The following is a 16,775-nucleotide window of genomic DNA, read 5'->3' as shown; positions in this document are numbered from 1 at the left end:
CTTTGCTACTAATTTAGCTATTGCCTTTGCAATTGCAAAGAGCCTCTGTATTGATCTGCTGTGATTGCTTTACACAGACACTTGGTTCTTAATGGACTACCAGTTAAAATTCATTACTATTTTTAGATATGCTATGGACAACCTTCTGTACAGGTCTCATAGAGAATTACTGCTTTGCCAAGAACATAGGCTCATTAGCTATTTTAATGCTGCATTCAGGATTGCTAATAATAAAGAGAATCATATTTGGCTAGAATTATAAACTATGTCCCCAATTTTATATTTGAGCATCTATTAAAATAATGATAAATAATAAACAGAAAGAGAAATACAACATTTTAAAATGTGTGATTATGAATGGGTTTGATCTTAATTTGTGGAAATCTAAGTCTGAGTTGTTTTAACGTAGTTGTTGCTGAATGCTAACAAGTTGACGTCAACTCATAGTGACTCTACGTGACAGAGTAGAACTGCCTCTTCCAGTTTTCTTGGCTGTAACCTTGGCAGGGGCCCAGCTCCAGGGTTTTCTCTATTGGAGCTGCTGAGTGGGTTTGGATGACCAACCTTTGGGTTAGCAGCTGAGTGCCTAACCATTGTGCCACTAGGTCTCCTTTCCTCTTACTACTGATAGGATTTTAAAAGACAGGCTGAAAATGTCTATTGATTGTTAACTGGTTCATTATGATGTTGACCCATAGCCATGCATTGTGCATTATTTTTGAATCACTATTCATAGGTGCTAGCTAGTGCATTAGTCACTTTCGCACTAGTTCATTAAGATTGACGTTTTGTTTTTTCTTTTCTCTCTCAAACTATTAGAGGCACGAGAGTAGGATAGACACGGTCAAAGACCCTGGCGTACAATAGAAAAGTGGAATCCCCGTGTTTGACCTTACGTTGCCCTTCTTGTCTTTGTATCTCTTGCAGTCTGAGTCTTGAGGCTTATGTGAAATTTCATCGAGAGAACAGCTGTATGTGTCTTATATCATTCCCATTTTGTCTTCGAGTACACATGACCCAACCCTTATCCATGACATTTGCCAGAACTGAAGCATAATGGTAATCTCCTGTCTTCTTAAGGCTATGAGTAACTTCTAGCCCTTAGAGTGTTGTGATGAACCAAGCTATTGTGACAAATGAGGAAAGAAGCATTGCATTGCTTATTCCATTTCTTTTTCACTTTAGAGGGGCACAATCAATTTTGAAAGCAAGTTGATCTACTTCCTGAGAGACCTACGCCTGATACACCATTCCTTATTTCTACTTTTAGCAAAATATGATTGTTAGTCTTTTTTTTTCTTGTCACCAGGTCCCGAAGGATTAAGCCCTCCCCCAAGCAAACTTGGCATAGCTGAGTTCATGCATGCAGTCCCTGTGCTCAGGAGCAATGGACAACTCGTTATGATGTCAACATCCTCTAGACTCGGAGACGAAGTCACTCCACAGGGCTGTGCTGGTCCTCGCTCCCTTGCTTTCCTGGCCCGCTTGCACGGAATCTCTGCTATCTTGTCAAAATACAGTCTGCAGTGCGTAATGCTGTGCTGAAAAGCCATACCACTTTTCTAACTGTTCATTTTTTCTTAGCCTTTTCTTATATACGCTCAGGTTATAAGGACCGACCGTCTGCAAGGCTTTGCAGCTCACCACTGTGATTACAAACTATTTTCCCCAACCAAATCAGAAACATGTAGTTTAACCAAAAGGCATTCTAATTTTCATGCTATGTTGAGTATAAATATAAATTCAAGGCAGCCAAACTATCCATTTCCAAATAAGAATGTATCCCTACACTCATTAAAAATCATCTGGAAATGTATATTATTAGCAAATGAGTAAGAAATTGTCACTAGTATAAAATTCCTGCTTTATATAAAAGCCACACTGGCCATTCAAGTATTTGAGGGTTTTTTCCCCTCTAGATTTTGTAATTTGTACTAAAAGGATAAAATTGAACTTGAAATTATATTAAAGGAGAAGTCCCTTCTACCTCTAGGGCATTTTTAGAGTGTGCATGTAAAGAGCAAAGTGTCCACCTGCCGATCTACCCTCGATACCTTACTCTTTCCCTCAAAGGAAACAGCTCATGCTTACTGTGTGTGTATAGGAAAAATTAAACAATCCCAATGGAGAAGCAAACACCAGATTGCTTTCAGGATGTGCCAGTTTGCAAGTTAAAGGGCAAAGGGCAAAGACATAGTACAGGACTCTTGAAGAAAAAATTTTCACAGAAGACAACGTTGAAGTTGTTGTTAATGACAGTCAACAGATCGATAGTCAAGTTCAAGGCAAGCCGTTCATTGTTTCAAAAGCTAATCCCCTCAAAAACTGGCTTTCACATAAAGCCAATGTCTAACTCATGGGGTGCATTCATCTGACCGTTTCTGAATAAGTTCACAGCCCAGTGGCCGTAAGCCTTTCACTGCCAGACGCAGCTCCTAAAAATCAATAAAGAGGTCTGTCAGTTGCTGACTTTTCTCTAGGAAAAAATATTGATACAAACCTGCTCTGCAGGTGACGGAAAATGACAACACTGCTGTTAGGACAAATTACAATCAACAATGAAATGCTTTGGTGGTCTCTTGGCTCTGTCCGTGTTCAGATGCATGGCGAAATGCCAGAAGCCACAAGAACCCTTTGAGAACTATGGTCGACATGCAATAGGCAATGCACTGGAGGACAGTCATGCAACCTCAGAGTCATCATTTTGTGTCCATTGGTTAAATCGGCCATGCTAGCAGCATGTACCAAGTCAAATTGAATTTTCATGCAATGGAAAACTTTAAAACCAAAATTCAATAGGTCCAATGGGAGTGGGGCAGGAAACAAATGAATGGGGCGGGGAGGAAGGCTTAAGCTATTATAACCCATTGTTCAAATAAAATTTCACTCTTACAATATACTTAATAAAATACCTTTTATTTGCCAGAAAACTTTTGGCAAGTAACACCATTTCTGTTTGTTATAAATGCATTTATGTAGTACTGTAAATTACTTTAAAAAATTACATGGGATTACAGGATATCTGTGTTTAAGAACCTGAACTGCTTGAACCTGTGCCCTGTTATTTTATCTTCTTCTTCTTCTTCACCATTGCCCAGTTCTATAATTTACCAGATACCCAGGCTGACAACCATAAGACTCTGAAAGCTGATCTGATAGTTCTCAAAGGGTTACACCAATGTATTAACTATGCCACATATCCTTGTAAAATAACTGTCACTTTAATCCACTTCAGAGACAAACTGCTTCTTGCTCCACCTTGTTAGGAATATACTTGACAGACTTCAGAAAGGCCTGGGGCAATGGCCTAATACAACCCGGGAGGGAGAATATCACAATGATTTGGGGGGGGGGGGGGCAGGAAGGGCTTTAGAAACACTTCAAAACAATTACTAGGTCCTGTTTGACTGACTATAGCTATGAAGATAAATGTGATGAAACATTGAGGACATGGCTGAGAACAGCTGTAGAAAACGAAAAATGGATGTATTATTAAGGCTGTTACTATATTGCAGATATTTTGGCCCCTTGTTTGTTGGAAAATGGCTGTCCCAACAGTCTAAAGTCCTGTGTGTATTCCGGCTCTCCCACCTGACCAAAGGGTCGGAGGAGACTACTCATAGCAGTCAGAGAGCTATCTTCTTTGGAGACAAAGCTGATTGGGGTCTTCACACTTTCCTGAAAGTTCAAGGGTGGGTGGTTTGTTGGTTTTAATCTTGCATCTCCCCCACCTCCCCGCCCCCTTGCTTTAAAGCAAAAATCGTGGGTTATTTTCCGTTTTGCTTTCCCGTCCCCCTCCCCAGAAGTGGGCTCAGACTCCAGAAGAAAAATAATATTAGAAACCTTTAAGAAGAATCTTTTCTTCTTCTTTTTTTGTTATTTTTTTTTCCTCTTCTTTAGTAATCCTGAAAAAAGTTACTGGGCATTGAGCGTGCAGAGGAAAGGCCTAGAACTGAATGACAAAGAAAGACAAGGGACTGAAGAACGGCAGATACTGTGCATCGTGGAAGCTTCCCCACGAGTGTATGTCTACTCCTGTGCAGGACCAGCGACCCTCTGCGTCTGAAAGGTCAGCCCCAGTCCGGCTGCCACAAGCCTGCTCCTAGCTAGGAAACAGCATAACAGCTCCTGTCTTGAATCTCAAGTTCCCACAAACTCCTGGAAAAGAAAGGAAAAGACCCCAACGAACCCTACATCACACCCACTCTTGCATAGAGCGTTTGCAGTACAGTATGTGGCGGGGGGTTCCTTTCCGCTTGAATTGGAACACAGTGTAAACCAATACCAGGAGGCATAAGGCCAAGATGCAGGGGATGACAATAGCTATGGCTTTCACAGTGCTGGCTGTGTTGTCCAGTTTGATGACAATGTCTACATCATCTGGTGGGCTGTGTCCTTCTTTATTTCTGTCTGTTGGTCCATCACAGCCCATAAAGTCCTTGAGGATGGATCTAGGATACCCAGGTTCGACTTTGAGTATTTGGTTGTTGAATTTCCAGTACTCCTTTCCTTTGTAGAAATACGTAAAGCCTGGAGGGGAGAACACACACAGAGGTACCACTCATTTGGGACGTTGTATATGTATAGGCTACTTTTCAAAAGGACCATTTTAAGGATCTACGGGTCTATCCTCAGCTCAGCTCTGAGTACAGAGTTATGGGAACTGCAATGTGGGACTTGGTGTCCTGCATATGGAAAGATTGACCAAAGGGGAGAAATAGTCTCTCACAAGAACAACTGAAATACTGCAAGATGCACCTCTCTTTCTCTTGATGTGCTATAATTTACCCTAGCCAACACCAGAAAGAACATTATATTCTCTTGCTTGCTTACAGAATTGCTGTTACTGGATTACACTAGTGGGAGATCTCAATCTATATTGAAAGACGTAGAACTACTCTCAAACACGGAACCACTGCTTGTCCTCAGGCTGCTGTTGAGGAGGCGGTTCAGTAAATTAGAAAGTGCCGTAGCCATGACTCACTTCTAGACCCATTTCTGCTTGTTCTAGGATCGGGAATAACTGTGTTTCTGCTTAACAAGAGGTTTGCTCTTGCAATTCCCTCTGACTTCTAGGAGGCATAAAAAGCAAACATAGTTTGCATAGTAAGTGCTACTCCGGCTGTCGGTGACACCCATCTTATGTCCCTTCTCCTTTTGTCACCCTTATTTCACGTTTTGTATTGACTTGACTTGCTAAATATTTGTCACCTGAGTTATGTGTTACAGAACTTTCAAACTTACCATTGATCCTTTAAGGTCAGTCAGGAATTAGTCTACAATTGTGTCTTTCATATTGGCCAGGGCCATGCGTATAACCAATGGCAAGGAAAGGGTTTGTGTTTTTTCTGGGAATATTCTTCCAATTTGGGGTGGTTGTGGAGTACATATTCATATGTTCCTTTCTTCCAGCATGACTATACTATTTGAATGTGTTTCTTACCCTGGGATAAAATTCAAGAAGCTAAGAAGAAGTATTTTAAGGCCAAAATTATTTTTAAGCACTACACTTTGGGTTCCAGCTACCTTGCAGTGAATGATCACGGAGGTGGCTTTTGTTTTTCTATTTTATTAAGCATGTACTACAGAGGAAGCAATGTGTATGTGATTCCACATATTCTCACAACCACTCTGTAAGATAAATTAATTACTCATACTTTGTAGGTAAAGATACTGAGGTGCAGAGGTAACATAAAACGCCCAGGGTTTAAATGTGGTTTAGTTCTAGATTCTGAGCACTTCATGATGTTGGTAAGTCTGACTCCTCTGGACACTTCATATGTCTTTTAACAATTTCAAGTCTGTAAACATCACAGTCTGCTATATCTATCAGATGACAAAGCAAAGAACTCTGATGTCTCTCAAGAAACTTCAGCTCAGCCGGACCATTACTTCAGGCCACTTCATTCTGGTAACGATTCGGGTGATGGCATGGAATACTGCTGGTGTTTTTAGTTGAAAGTTCAGTTTTGCAATCAGGCGGCTTGCCAGGTGAAAACAGGTGTGTGCAGATATGCATTTTCCTGCAGAGAGCAGGTATTTGAGCCCTTGAATGAAATCCGGTGTCATCATTCAACAAGCCTAGCTGAAGATACATTGAGGGTCTCCCAAACAATGGTGCCCCATACACGATCACAGTGGAACAACACGATTATCTAGAACCAAGCAGACCTTCCAAATAGGTGAATGTGTGTCTGTCTCTAAAACTGGAAAGCCAGCAGCTGCAAAGCCCCTCCTAAATCTTTATATTTTAGCCAAAGCTACTTACTATCAAGCTGCTGGTCAGTGTAGAATGGTTAGAGGTTTGGGGGCTTTGTTAATTCATTTGATGTGGAGGCCAAATTTTATAGCAACACTCTCCATATTAAGGAACAAGATTGTAGAATAGTGAATGCATTGGTTAAAAATAAAACCTCTAGTCAATAGTTCAAAAATAGAACTATTTGAAAAGAACTAGGTATTGTTTACAAATAACCTCTGCCACACTCTGACTTTTGAAATATATTTCACTATGTTAGTGCTTTTAAAACATTATTAAAAATTAGTTAAGAAAAGTCATTTGTTGATAATCCCTATGTTCTTGCTTCTCCCCTCTTTGCTAGAGCAGTTTTGGTGATATGTTGTGATAGGTCTTGTGTTGATGACGAGGAGCAACTTCAGATAAATTCTTACCTGCATTATTTAACATTTACAAAGTGTAAGAGGGAAATCAGTGATTCTCCAATGTATTATTTAATAATTTAAAAATTACTGTTAACTTTTATATTGGTATCTTAAAAAATCTAAGGAGAAAATGCCAAACAGAGCTCCCTTATTCTAGTCTAATACTTTTAATTATTTTCATTTACCAAATTTAGCAATTTTCTGAGATTCTGTTGAATCTAGTGTTTGTTAGATGATTTCCACTGAATAAGTAAAACATTTATTGTCATTTCCCTTTACCAACAAAGGAAAACATAAAAATGTACGTAATTTGAACATATTTGCAAGCATTCTCACTTAGTTTGTCTTCTCTGTAAATCTAAATGAACAAGGCTGATTGTGAAATAGAAAGCATTTCTAAAACGTCTCAGTATTATAAGAAGAGGAGTCATGGTTTTATTTAAAATCTACCCTTCATTAAGTGAAAAAAAAAAACAGTTTAAGATGTCTAGTGCAATATATTTTTCTGATGCATAGAATATGGATGAAAATATATTGAGTACTTGATTTGTTGAAACAATAAGCACAGTATTATGAAGGGTTTCCAAATGTATCTGTAAAACTAGAATTAAGGGGATTTTCCTACCAACTTGACGAAGCCCACCCCCCCTTGCTATTGTGTCACACAGGTGCTAATTGAGAAAATGGTCACAGATGAGTAACAGTAGCATTACAGTAGATCCTTTGTAGAAAACTTGTGGAGCTGAGAATTTGCCCTGTAATTAACCTAAATATTGGATTAAATAATTTTAATTTTGCAAGTTTATATCTTTTTTCCTATAACATAGTATAATCTATAAAATGTTTATCTTAACACTAGTATATGATGATATTATTTCTAATGGAAAAATATTTTGTAAACAAGATAATCCTTTAGCCTTTCTAAAAATGCAAGGGTGTGGTTGACTGATATCACTTGAAACAGTACTTAAAGAATGCACAAAGGGGATTATCACGGTAGTCATGGACAACTTTCAAAATGTATTTACATGTTATGGGTCTTCATCGACTTCATAGCAGTGACTATGTATATACACATATACAAAGGAATTTCAAACAATAGTGAAAATAATTCATTACGTTTAATTACATTTTCACTAATTTTTAAAACCCTTCTTATATTCAAATGTATTTACCTTTCTTTAATGCAGTAATTTATAGAATGTTAGTATGCGAATGAATATAAACTATAGATACAGATGGATTTTTATCTCACACTTAATTGTGCTCTAATCTAAGGATAATTAATTCTTATTACATGGCCCTCCTCTGTATCTGCCCTCATAAAAAGCTGACTGAAGAAATGGGTGCCATACCTAAGCATGGTAAAGAAATCAAAAGGTGCCTGGCGATCTGAGAAAAAAAATTGTGTTTGGGGTCTTAAAGGCATGTCTTAAAACAAGTAGCCATGTGAGGCTACAGCTAAGTCCGCTGGAAGAAGTACACTGGCCTGTGGGAGCCCAAAGTTATTAATAATCAAATTCCACAGTGGTTGTCTTTAGGTAGTGGGATTGCAGGTAATGGGTTTGCTTTTTGCATAAGTATATCTCAATACTCATATTTTAAAAATGAAAGACATGTATTTAAAAAATATATTTGTGTGTCCACTTTTCTGAGTGGTTATCATCCCATTCACCTTGGTATCAATTCCTCCAAATTAACTCTTTTGGGGGGAAATTCTTGTAGTATTCTGATGGTTGGTCATAGGTTCCCGTGGTGTCAATTTTCATTTTCTCTGAATTCTTTTTTATATTGTTTTGTCACTCAATATGTTTAAAGTTTCTCTTCCAAGGCTTTGTTTATTTTTATTCTTATTGAGGACTCACTAGCTGTAGATATAAGTATATATATATTGAGTCCTACTTGAACTCATTCGACCAGTTCTACCTTCTTCATCTCTCAGAATGGTGTTGCTTTTCTTTGTTCTGGCAGTTGTGTGTGCGTCCCATTGAAAAGGAGTATTATTTCTTCTTATTCATGAACTCTTGAAGGAGTGGAGATAGTTTGGATTTTGTGTATGTCAACAATAAGGAGCTCTGGTTTATCTGTGATTTAGTCAACTCTTCACTAGGGATCTGGCTTAAAATCAAAGCCTGAGATGAAAACCAAGGTAAGTGTGCAACTCTCAGACTTTTTAACTGTTGTTAAATCATCATCTGTCTATTCTTTCTGGCTATTTGAACTTTTTCTGGCTGTTTTAACCTGGGGTCTTCCTTGTTTCCTGGCACTCTGAAGTAAAGAAATTCACTGACACTGTTGATCACTACCGATGTACCAATACCAACTACCTTTGTGCCGTATCTCTCATGTACAATATGCCTTCCTTGTGGTCAGTTCTTCTTCCAAACATTTGTTATTCTTCTATTTAGCATAGGCATTCTAGTAGGAGACGTGCGGTTACTTCAAAGGTATCCATAACCTCCATTACAAAATACTTTCCCTGAATTTTTTCCTAATAATTTTTTATAAACTCTAATAGGTTGAGATATTAAAATAGCTAGAGGTTATTATTAAATGCAAATCCAGGAAGAATATGACCCTATTATGTCTATTTCTAAGGGTTTCATGTAACACAGTGAAAGAGGAAAATACATTATTGAAAATGTGGCAAACACACAAAATACCGAGTACACACATTGCATACCATTTTCTTTGTGGACAAAGGCTCCCTGGGGAGACTCAGGGATTCCTTTCCAGACGGTGATGGGTTTGGGATAGCCAGGATCCATAGTCTTCATTTCTTCACTATATCTCCAATACCTAAAACAGATTTAAAAAGTGCACAGGGAAGAAAATGATGTACACACATATCAATATGCAACACTCATTCAACCCTGACTGTGTACGTGGTACTACTAGCTGCAGATCGATTGCTAATTTATTGAACATGCATCCAGAAGCTCGGATTTAAATTACCAGTAAGGTAATAGTCACAAAACGGTTTCTTATTTCTCCAGAATATGTTAAAAATTATTTATGTTATTGTCTCTATTTGATATACATATTTTTAAAATGCATATCTGTCATTCAAAAAGACATCAAAATCCTATGTATCCAATCAGAGGTTTTTATGAGGCTTTTTTTGCCTTTAACATTACTTAAGCAGAAGAACATTGTTTTGAAATAAAACCTTAAGCAGAATCTTGAATAATTTAGTGTTTATTTTATTCAGCAAATATTTACTGGGCTTCTACTATGTCTGTGACACTGTGCTAGAACACAAGATTGAACAAAATAGATATGCCTCAACTTTCATTAAGATTAAAGGTTAGGACTTTTTTGTGGGCTATTGGTAATTAACCAATTAGTCAGTACATGCAGTTGCAGGAGGAGGAGGATTATGAAGAAAACAAACAGTTAAGCATCTGTCTAGGAACAGTGGAAATCTTTTTAAATTACCGTATATACTCGAGTATAGCCAACCCGAATATCAGCCAAGGCACCTAATTTTACCACAAAAACTGCATTAAAAATGTGCTGAAAATCTTGGCTTATACATGAGTATATATGGTAATGTATAGCGGTCCTTTCTGATAAGCAGAAATTTGATCAGAGCACAGAAATTTGGGAGTAAGACATATAGGTCTTAGGGAGAAGAGTAGTCCAGACAGAGAAAAGAATCAAACATCCTATAATAGGAATATGTTTTGGGTATTTAAAGCTACACAAGAAGGCTGGGGTCACAAAAGAAGGATGAGGAAAGGTGGGGCTTTCCTCATAAAGAGGTATGGTTTTGGAAACTCACATGGGCAGTTCTACCCTGTCCTATAGGGTCACTAAGAGTCAGCATCAACTATGAGTCAGCAATGGGTTTGTTTTGATATTATCTGGGGCTGTGGGTTAAGCATTTGGTTGCTAACCACAGGTCAGGTTTCAAACACACCGCCTGGGTTGTGGGAGAGAGATCAGGCTGTCTACTCCCGTCATGATTTACAGCGTGGGAAGCCCTCTGTAGGGCCGTGATGGGTCGGGATGGACTTGATGGCGGTGGTTGATTACATGCCAGGCACGTAAGCTATGTAGAGAGGAAGAAACTATTAATGGAATGTGAACTGTGTTAGCCGTTTGTGTAATTCTAGTTTGGATTTGTCAAAATCAAAGTATTTCTTCCGCCCAACTCTCTCCCAGCAGAATTTGCAAGACTATAATTTTAGATCATCTCATAATCTTTGAAAAAACCATACATCCCTCAGGTTATCTGCTGTGTGTCATCGTTGATATATGTATAGTAAACTTGAATAAGATTAGCTTCAGCTCTAACTACATTCAGAGCTCTAACTGTATTCAGGGCCTCCTGATAAAAGATGCTGAAGTTTCTTCATGCATACTAGTTTGTGTTTTAATTTCCAAAATATTTGAATACTTTTCAACATGAACAAACAAGCTCATCCTATCGATTTTTCATTCCCTGAAAAATAAGCCTATGAATTTATTGAGAATTATAATAGCTCATTCAGATCACATTATGCAACTAAACTGTCATATGGGTTTAAACTTTTAAAAGGTTATAATGGAAACATTGGATGAGAAAATAAAACTTGTAATAAAAACTTACATCCTTTTTTCTGTGTCATCAATCTTTTCAATTTTAGAATTATGACCTTGAAAGCTAATTTTTAGAATAAAACATTCTGAATTAATGCTTCAAAATAAACTATGATTAAGATGACATTTATTCAGTATTTTTCAGACTTGATAATGAATCCTATACAAAAGATACAAAAGCTTTCTAGGCAACAGTATATATTTCACAGTATTTCCCAGTATTTTCTCTAAGGGGGAAAAAAACTTGGAGCGAAATAGTTCAATGGGATGATGGAAATAAAGACAGTAAAAAGTGGCTTTAAGGAACTTCATACGATTCTTCCATTTCAACAACCCCCACAGAGGGGTCGCAGGGAGGGGATGAGTCATTCAGGATGCAGTAGAGCTTTGATGGATCACGCAATATACCTCTGATCCCTTGAGGCCTCTTCACCCGCCCCCCCACTATCATGACCCCAGTGGTGTTTCTCACTCTGGACTGGAAGGGAGCATGCACATAGGTGTAGGCAAGAGATAAAGCTCAGGACACACGGGACCCAGGAACAGGAGTGGGAATAGGGATACCAAAAGGGTAGGGGGAAGGAGAGTGGGGAGAGGTGTGGCAGAAGTGGGTACCGATCGCAATGAATGGCACATAGCCACACCAACCACATCCCCCACAGCCCATCCAGGGAGAAGAACAATGGAAACCAGACAGTGGTCGGTGTGAAAACGAAACCAATAACTCTCTATATCTATCAAGGGACCATGAGGGGAGGAGGGAAAATAAGGGGGAGCTGATCCTAAGGGCTCAATAGAAAGTAAATGTCTAGAAAAGAAGGATGGCAATATATGGACTAATATGTCTGATACAGTTGATGTATGGATTGTAACAAGAGTTGTAAGAGCCCCCAATAAAATGATCTGAAAAAAAAGTCTTCCATTTCTTCATTCTACTTGTCTTAATCCTTTTTCCATTCATCACGACCATGGAGATATAGTCTATTAATATGGCTCTTCTCTCCATAATCCTTTTGTGATGTTCTGTAAGCGCTAGCCTTGATGACTGTGGCTTTTCACACCATTTAAAGGGAGTTCTCAGTTTTGCTAATAGGCGCTATTGCAGTGGGATGCACTCTGAGTCTCTACCTCGGTCCCTGTGAACTAAGTCAGCACCCTTTGTTTCCTTGGGAACAAAGTCTGCTGAAATGTAAGAACAGGACTCCATGAAAGCCACACCTCTTCTGAGAGAACCACCTCAGAAGCAAAGAGCGAGAACGAGAGAATTCTTGGGTTCATCAAGGAAAAAGGCCCGCTAGTGGCAAGTATTTGAGATTCTTCCCTGCTTGAAGTGAGGGAGGCAGTAGAAGTGATGCCGCCCCAAGATCAGAGTCAAGGCAAGAGAAGCATAAGGCAGAGTGGAGGAGCAGTGCTGAGCTGAGACCCTGAGGCAGAGTAGCAGACTGGCTTCCTGGCCAAGCAGGGTGGAAGCCAAGGGAGCGTGTAGCTGACAGGCTGAGGACCAGAAAAACAAGAGACTTAGCTGCTGCTGGAGGAGAGGCACTGCGGTGGATCCATGATAATATCTTTATTGTTTACTGGTCCTGACTTGCGGTAACTTAACTTCCTTAATAAAACCCCTTAATTGTGAGTTTGCTTTGTGGGTTTGTGTGGTCATTGGGAAGAACTTTTGAACCCAGGAAAGCAGAGTCCTTTGGGAGGAATGATGGTTGTCAGGCGAGGGGAAGGAAAGATGGAGGGTACAGACAGATCTGACTTCTGCCTCTGGCCCTAGGTCTCGGCTGGAGTCTCTCCTTCCTTCATGTAGGCCACATGAGGTCAGACGGGGCCCCTGCACTCTTTAATCAGCTACTCATTTCTGTGCAGTCTCCCCAAACTAAAGGCCTCCTTAAATTTTCTGTATTGAAGAAATCATGCAAAATATCACTCTTCAGAGACATTCTTAAACAATGGAACAGAAAAGAAAATATTAATTTGTGTTGTCATATATATTATAATATGGTCCTGGATGATCTAAAATATAGATACTTAACAAATTATTTTCATGAACATGTACCTTAATTTAGGGTAAATAACTATATTTTTGTCTTTGATTATTAATGGGAGAGAGAGAAAAAAAGATAAGGCTTTCTGTTCCCATAAAGATTTATAGTCTTGGAACCTGTAGGGAGCAATTCTACTCTACAGGGTCATTCTGAGTAGGAATTGACTGAATGGTAGTTAGTTTTTTAAATGGATCTAATATCTGTCTTTGTTCTTTGAAAATTCCTTGTAATTCTCCACAGTTAAGTTTGGAATGTAATATGGCACCAGAGTGTTCAGTATATTTGTGGGAAGATTCTAAGAGATGCTTTAGACACATAGCATTTTAGAGCTATATGCTATGAGAATATACATATCCGAGTTTAAAATTATAGTATATAAAGCAAAGGGCAAGTAGGGATCTGTAGGACCAAATCCTCAACATGTGAAGAGTTAAAACAGTGGGCATTTTCATGCAAATTTACAGATTTTAAAAGGCCACTATTTCATCTATTCTTTCTAAGCTATCTACAGATTTCACCCAGAATTGTAATTGCATTTTTACAGGATTTACTCTCAGAGCTGTGCCTCTGGACCAGATCTTTCCACTGAGATGCAAATGTATGCATTCTACTTGTTCTTTTGTGTGTATAAGAACTCCATCTGAACATGGTCACTTTATTGGCCCTTGAATGCCTTAATCCCTCTTCTGCAATATCTCTTTCCGGGTATGATCTAGACACTGAACTACAATTCTTTAGGTGACAAACCTGGAAGTTACTTTTGATTTTGTTTTTCACTTCCCCACCAAAAACCAAACTGTGAGACACTTGCTAACTTCACATTCAAAATGTAGCCCCAGCTCCGTCTATACCCTGCTCCCTTCTCCAGGGCTCCCGCAATCTGATCTCTCCAGTCGGGCTCCCATAGTCTCTGCGTGATCTTTCTCGCCTCCACTCTTGCAGCCTACGTTGCACACACAGGCTAGAATGATGTTTGCAAATGTAAATCAGTCCATGTCATTTTCCTGTTTATAACCCTTCAATGCCTCTCTGTTGTATTCAGAATAAAATCCAAAGCTTCGCTGTGGCCTCCAGATAGTGCTGAGTAATCGCTATGATTTAGTCATCTTCTGTTCCCTTCATTTAATTTTTTTCTTTTTCTTTTTCAATAACCAGTTTAACTCCCACATTATTACTTTTTCACTACTATGTTATCTGTCAACAACATACTGCTTCACACACAGCTTTAAGGACTAACTTCGAGTTCTTACTCAAATGTCCTCTTCATCAAGGCACATTCTCTGGTGTCCACACTCCTGCTTCCTACCCACTCCTCTATCACATCATCATTTCTTTGTAGCGTTCCTTAGTGTGAAATTATTAAGGTCATTTACTTGGCTATGGGTCTCCCCCAATGAAATGTCCGAGTATAACAACAAAAACGTCGCGGGTCTTTTCTGCTATTATACCTTCCTTATGTAGTATTGTCACACCATATATATTTAAAAATATTTTTAGATGAGTGAATAAGAGCTACTACTAGTTTACAGAAACCATAAGGAAGCAGAACTTACAGTATTTCAGAATTTGTCCATTGTGGTTTTTTTTTTTTTTAACTTTTACTACTTCTTTCAAAAACCAAAACCAAAATAACACAGTTATTAATATCACCTTGAGACTCAAACCCTTAAAGCCGTTCAGTCAATTCTGACTCATAGGGACCCAATAGGTCAGAGCAAACCTGCCCTCTTGGGCTTCTGTTGCTGTACGTCTTTAACAGGAGTAGACAGCCGCGGGTTTCTACCAGAGATGACATAACAGGTTTGTACTTCTGATCCTGAAGTTAGCAGCTAATGCTTAGCCCATGGGGCCATCCTGGCTCATAAACTCTCAAAGATTGATATTTGGAGGGGAAAAAAGCCATAGCTATAGCTTTATTTCCATTAGTGATCACAGTGCTGTGGCAATCAAGTTCTTACTCTTTCCTCCTCTGTTGATTCTGCAGAGTGGTGTGATATAGTATTGGTATTCCATTACCATCTAGTCAGTTCTGACTCATAACAACCTTATAGGTGAGTGAAACTGCACCATCCCATGGGGTTTCCTAGCTATAATCATTATGTAAAGGAGCCTGGATGGCTCTGTGTGTTAGGGTTGACTGCTAATGAAAGTTAAAGGGTTCAAAGCCACTCCACAGGAGAAAGATGGGGCTATCAGATCCTGTCGAGATTTACAATCTTTGTTACTATGTGACAGAATTGACTCCACGCATTAAGTGGGTTTGGGGCTTTTGAGTTTAATCTTTACAGAAGTAGATTGACTTATGTATCTCCCATAGAGTAAATGGTAAATTCAAATCACTGGTCTTTTGGATAATGGTAGACTTCTTAACTACTATGCCGCCAGGGCTTTAGCTGTTGGGAGAGTTTATCTTTCTTATGGATGTAAGTAGACTTTTCTCCTTTAATAGAATTCTTGTGTGATTGGATGCTTTGTTTTGTAATTTAGTCAGAAACATTTTATCTAAGCCTTGGCTTTATGACAATGAATGAAAATCTCTAAACAGTTTGCTATCAAAATATAGAAATATATGAAAATCTGGTAACAGAATATATTTTAAGGTATGCATCTTAAATTTATGCATGGAAGCAAATTATAGTTTTTTTTATCACAAATACAGTCAATGTTTGAAATCAATTGCAACTAAAAATTATAAACTGCAGGATAAACAGTGTTTGTATCTTTAGTCATTTTTCTTATAAAGTTGAAAACATTTTATAGTTATTTTATGATTAAGTTAAAAGGTAAAAACCAATGTTGGACATTACAGCCTATCCTTGTGTGTGCATGTGTTGTGTCTGTGTTTTAACGTAACATTTAAAAAGTAGTAAAAATGACATACCTAAGCTTTTCTACTTACCAATAAGAGAAGCACAGTGCTTATTTGTGAGCCATTTAGTAGTATCAGTAGTGTAATTAAAAATTGATTTTTCAATACCACTTAACACCCTCAAAGCCCAATTCAAAAAACCAGAAAGTAACAAGTGTTGGAAGAGCTGTGGAGAGATAGGGACTCTCATCCACTGCTGGTGGACTTGTAGGTATGTACAGCCCTTATGTAAATCGATTTGGTGATATCTGAAACAGATGGATGTTGAGCTACCAAACGACCCAGCAATCCATCTACTGGGCATATACCCAGAAGAGGAAAGAAACAAACCATGGCCAGACATATGTGCTTCAATGTTCATTGCGGCACAGTTCACAATTATAAGGAGTTGGAAACAACTCAAATTTCCATCAATAGACAAATGGATTAAAAAACTGTGGTATGTAGATACAATGGAGTATTACACAACCCTGAAAAGCAGTGATGAACACATGAAGCACATCACCATATGGGAAGAACTGGAGGAAATTATGCTAAGGGAAGTAAGCCAAGCACAAAAAGGTAAGTACAACATGAGTCCACTAAGGTAAACTTTAAAATGCAAAAGGGATATA

General features: G+C 38.5%; 1 protein-coding gene across 1 annotated transcript in view; it reads right to left on the bottom strand.

Moving 5' to 3' along the window:
* Positions 1-2,488: 2,488 nt before the first annotated feature.
* MMP16 (matrix metallopeptidase 16) overlaps positions 2,489-16,775 on the bottom strand; it is a 326,776-nt gene continuing 312,489 nt past the window's right edge. Inside the window, exons 9-10 of the mRNA XM_004697483.2 lie at positions 9,347-9,462; positions 2,489-4,530 (exon numbers count right to left, since the gene is read on the bottom strand). Of these exons, the coding sequence (XP_004697540.1) occupies positions 4,196-4,530; positions 9,347-9,462 (451 nt within the window). The 3' untranslated portion in view covers positions 2,489-4,195. The remainder of the gene's footprint in view (positions 4,531-9,346; positions 9,463-16,775) is intronic.

This window comes from Echinops telfairi, unplaced genomic scaffold (assembly GCF_000313985.2).
Source record: "Echinops telfairi isolate 266 unplaced genomic scaffold, ASM31398v2 ScPeMD7_1;HRSCAF=3_0, whole genome shotgun sequence".
In the NCBI taxonomy this organism is placed as follows: domain Eukaryota; kingdom Metazoa; phylum Chordata; class Mammalia; order Afrosoricida; family Tenrecidae; genus Echinops; species Echinops telfairi.
The sequence above is the reverse complement of the archived record's forward strand: the minus strand, read 5'-3'. Positions and strand labels throughout refer to the sequence as shown.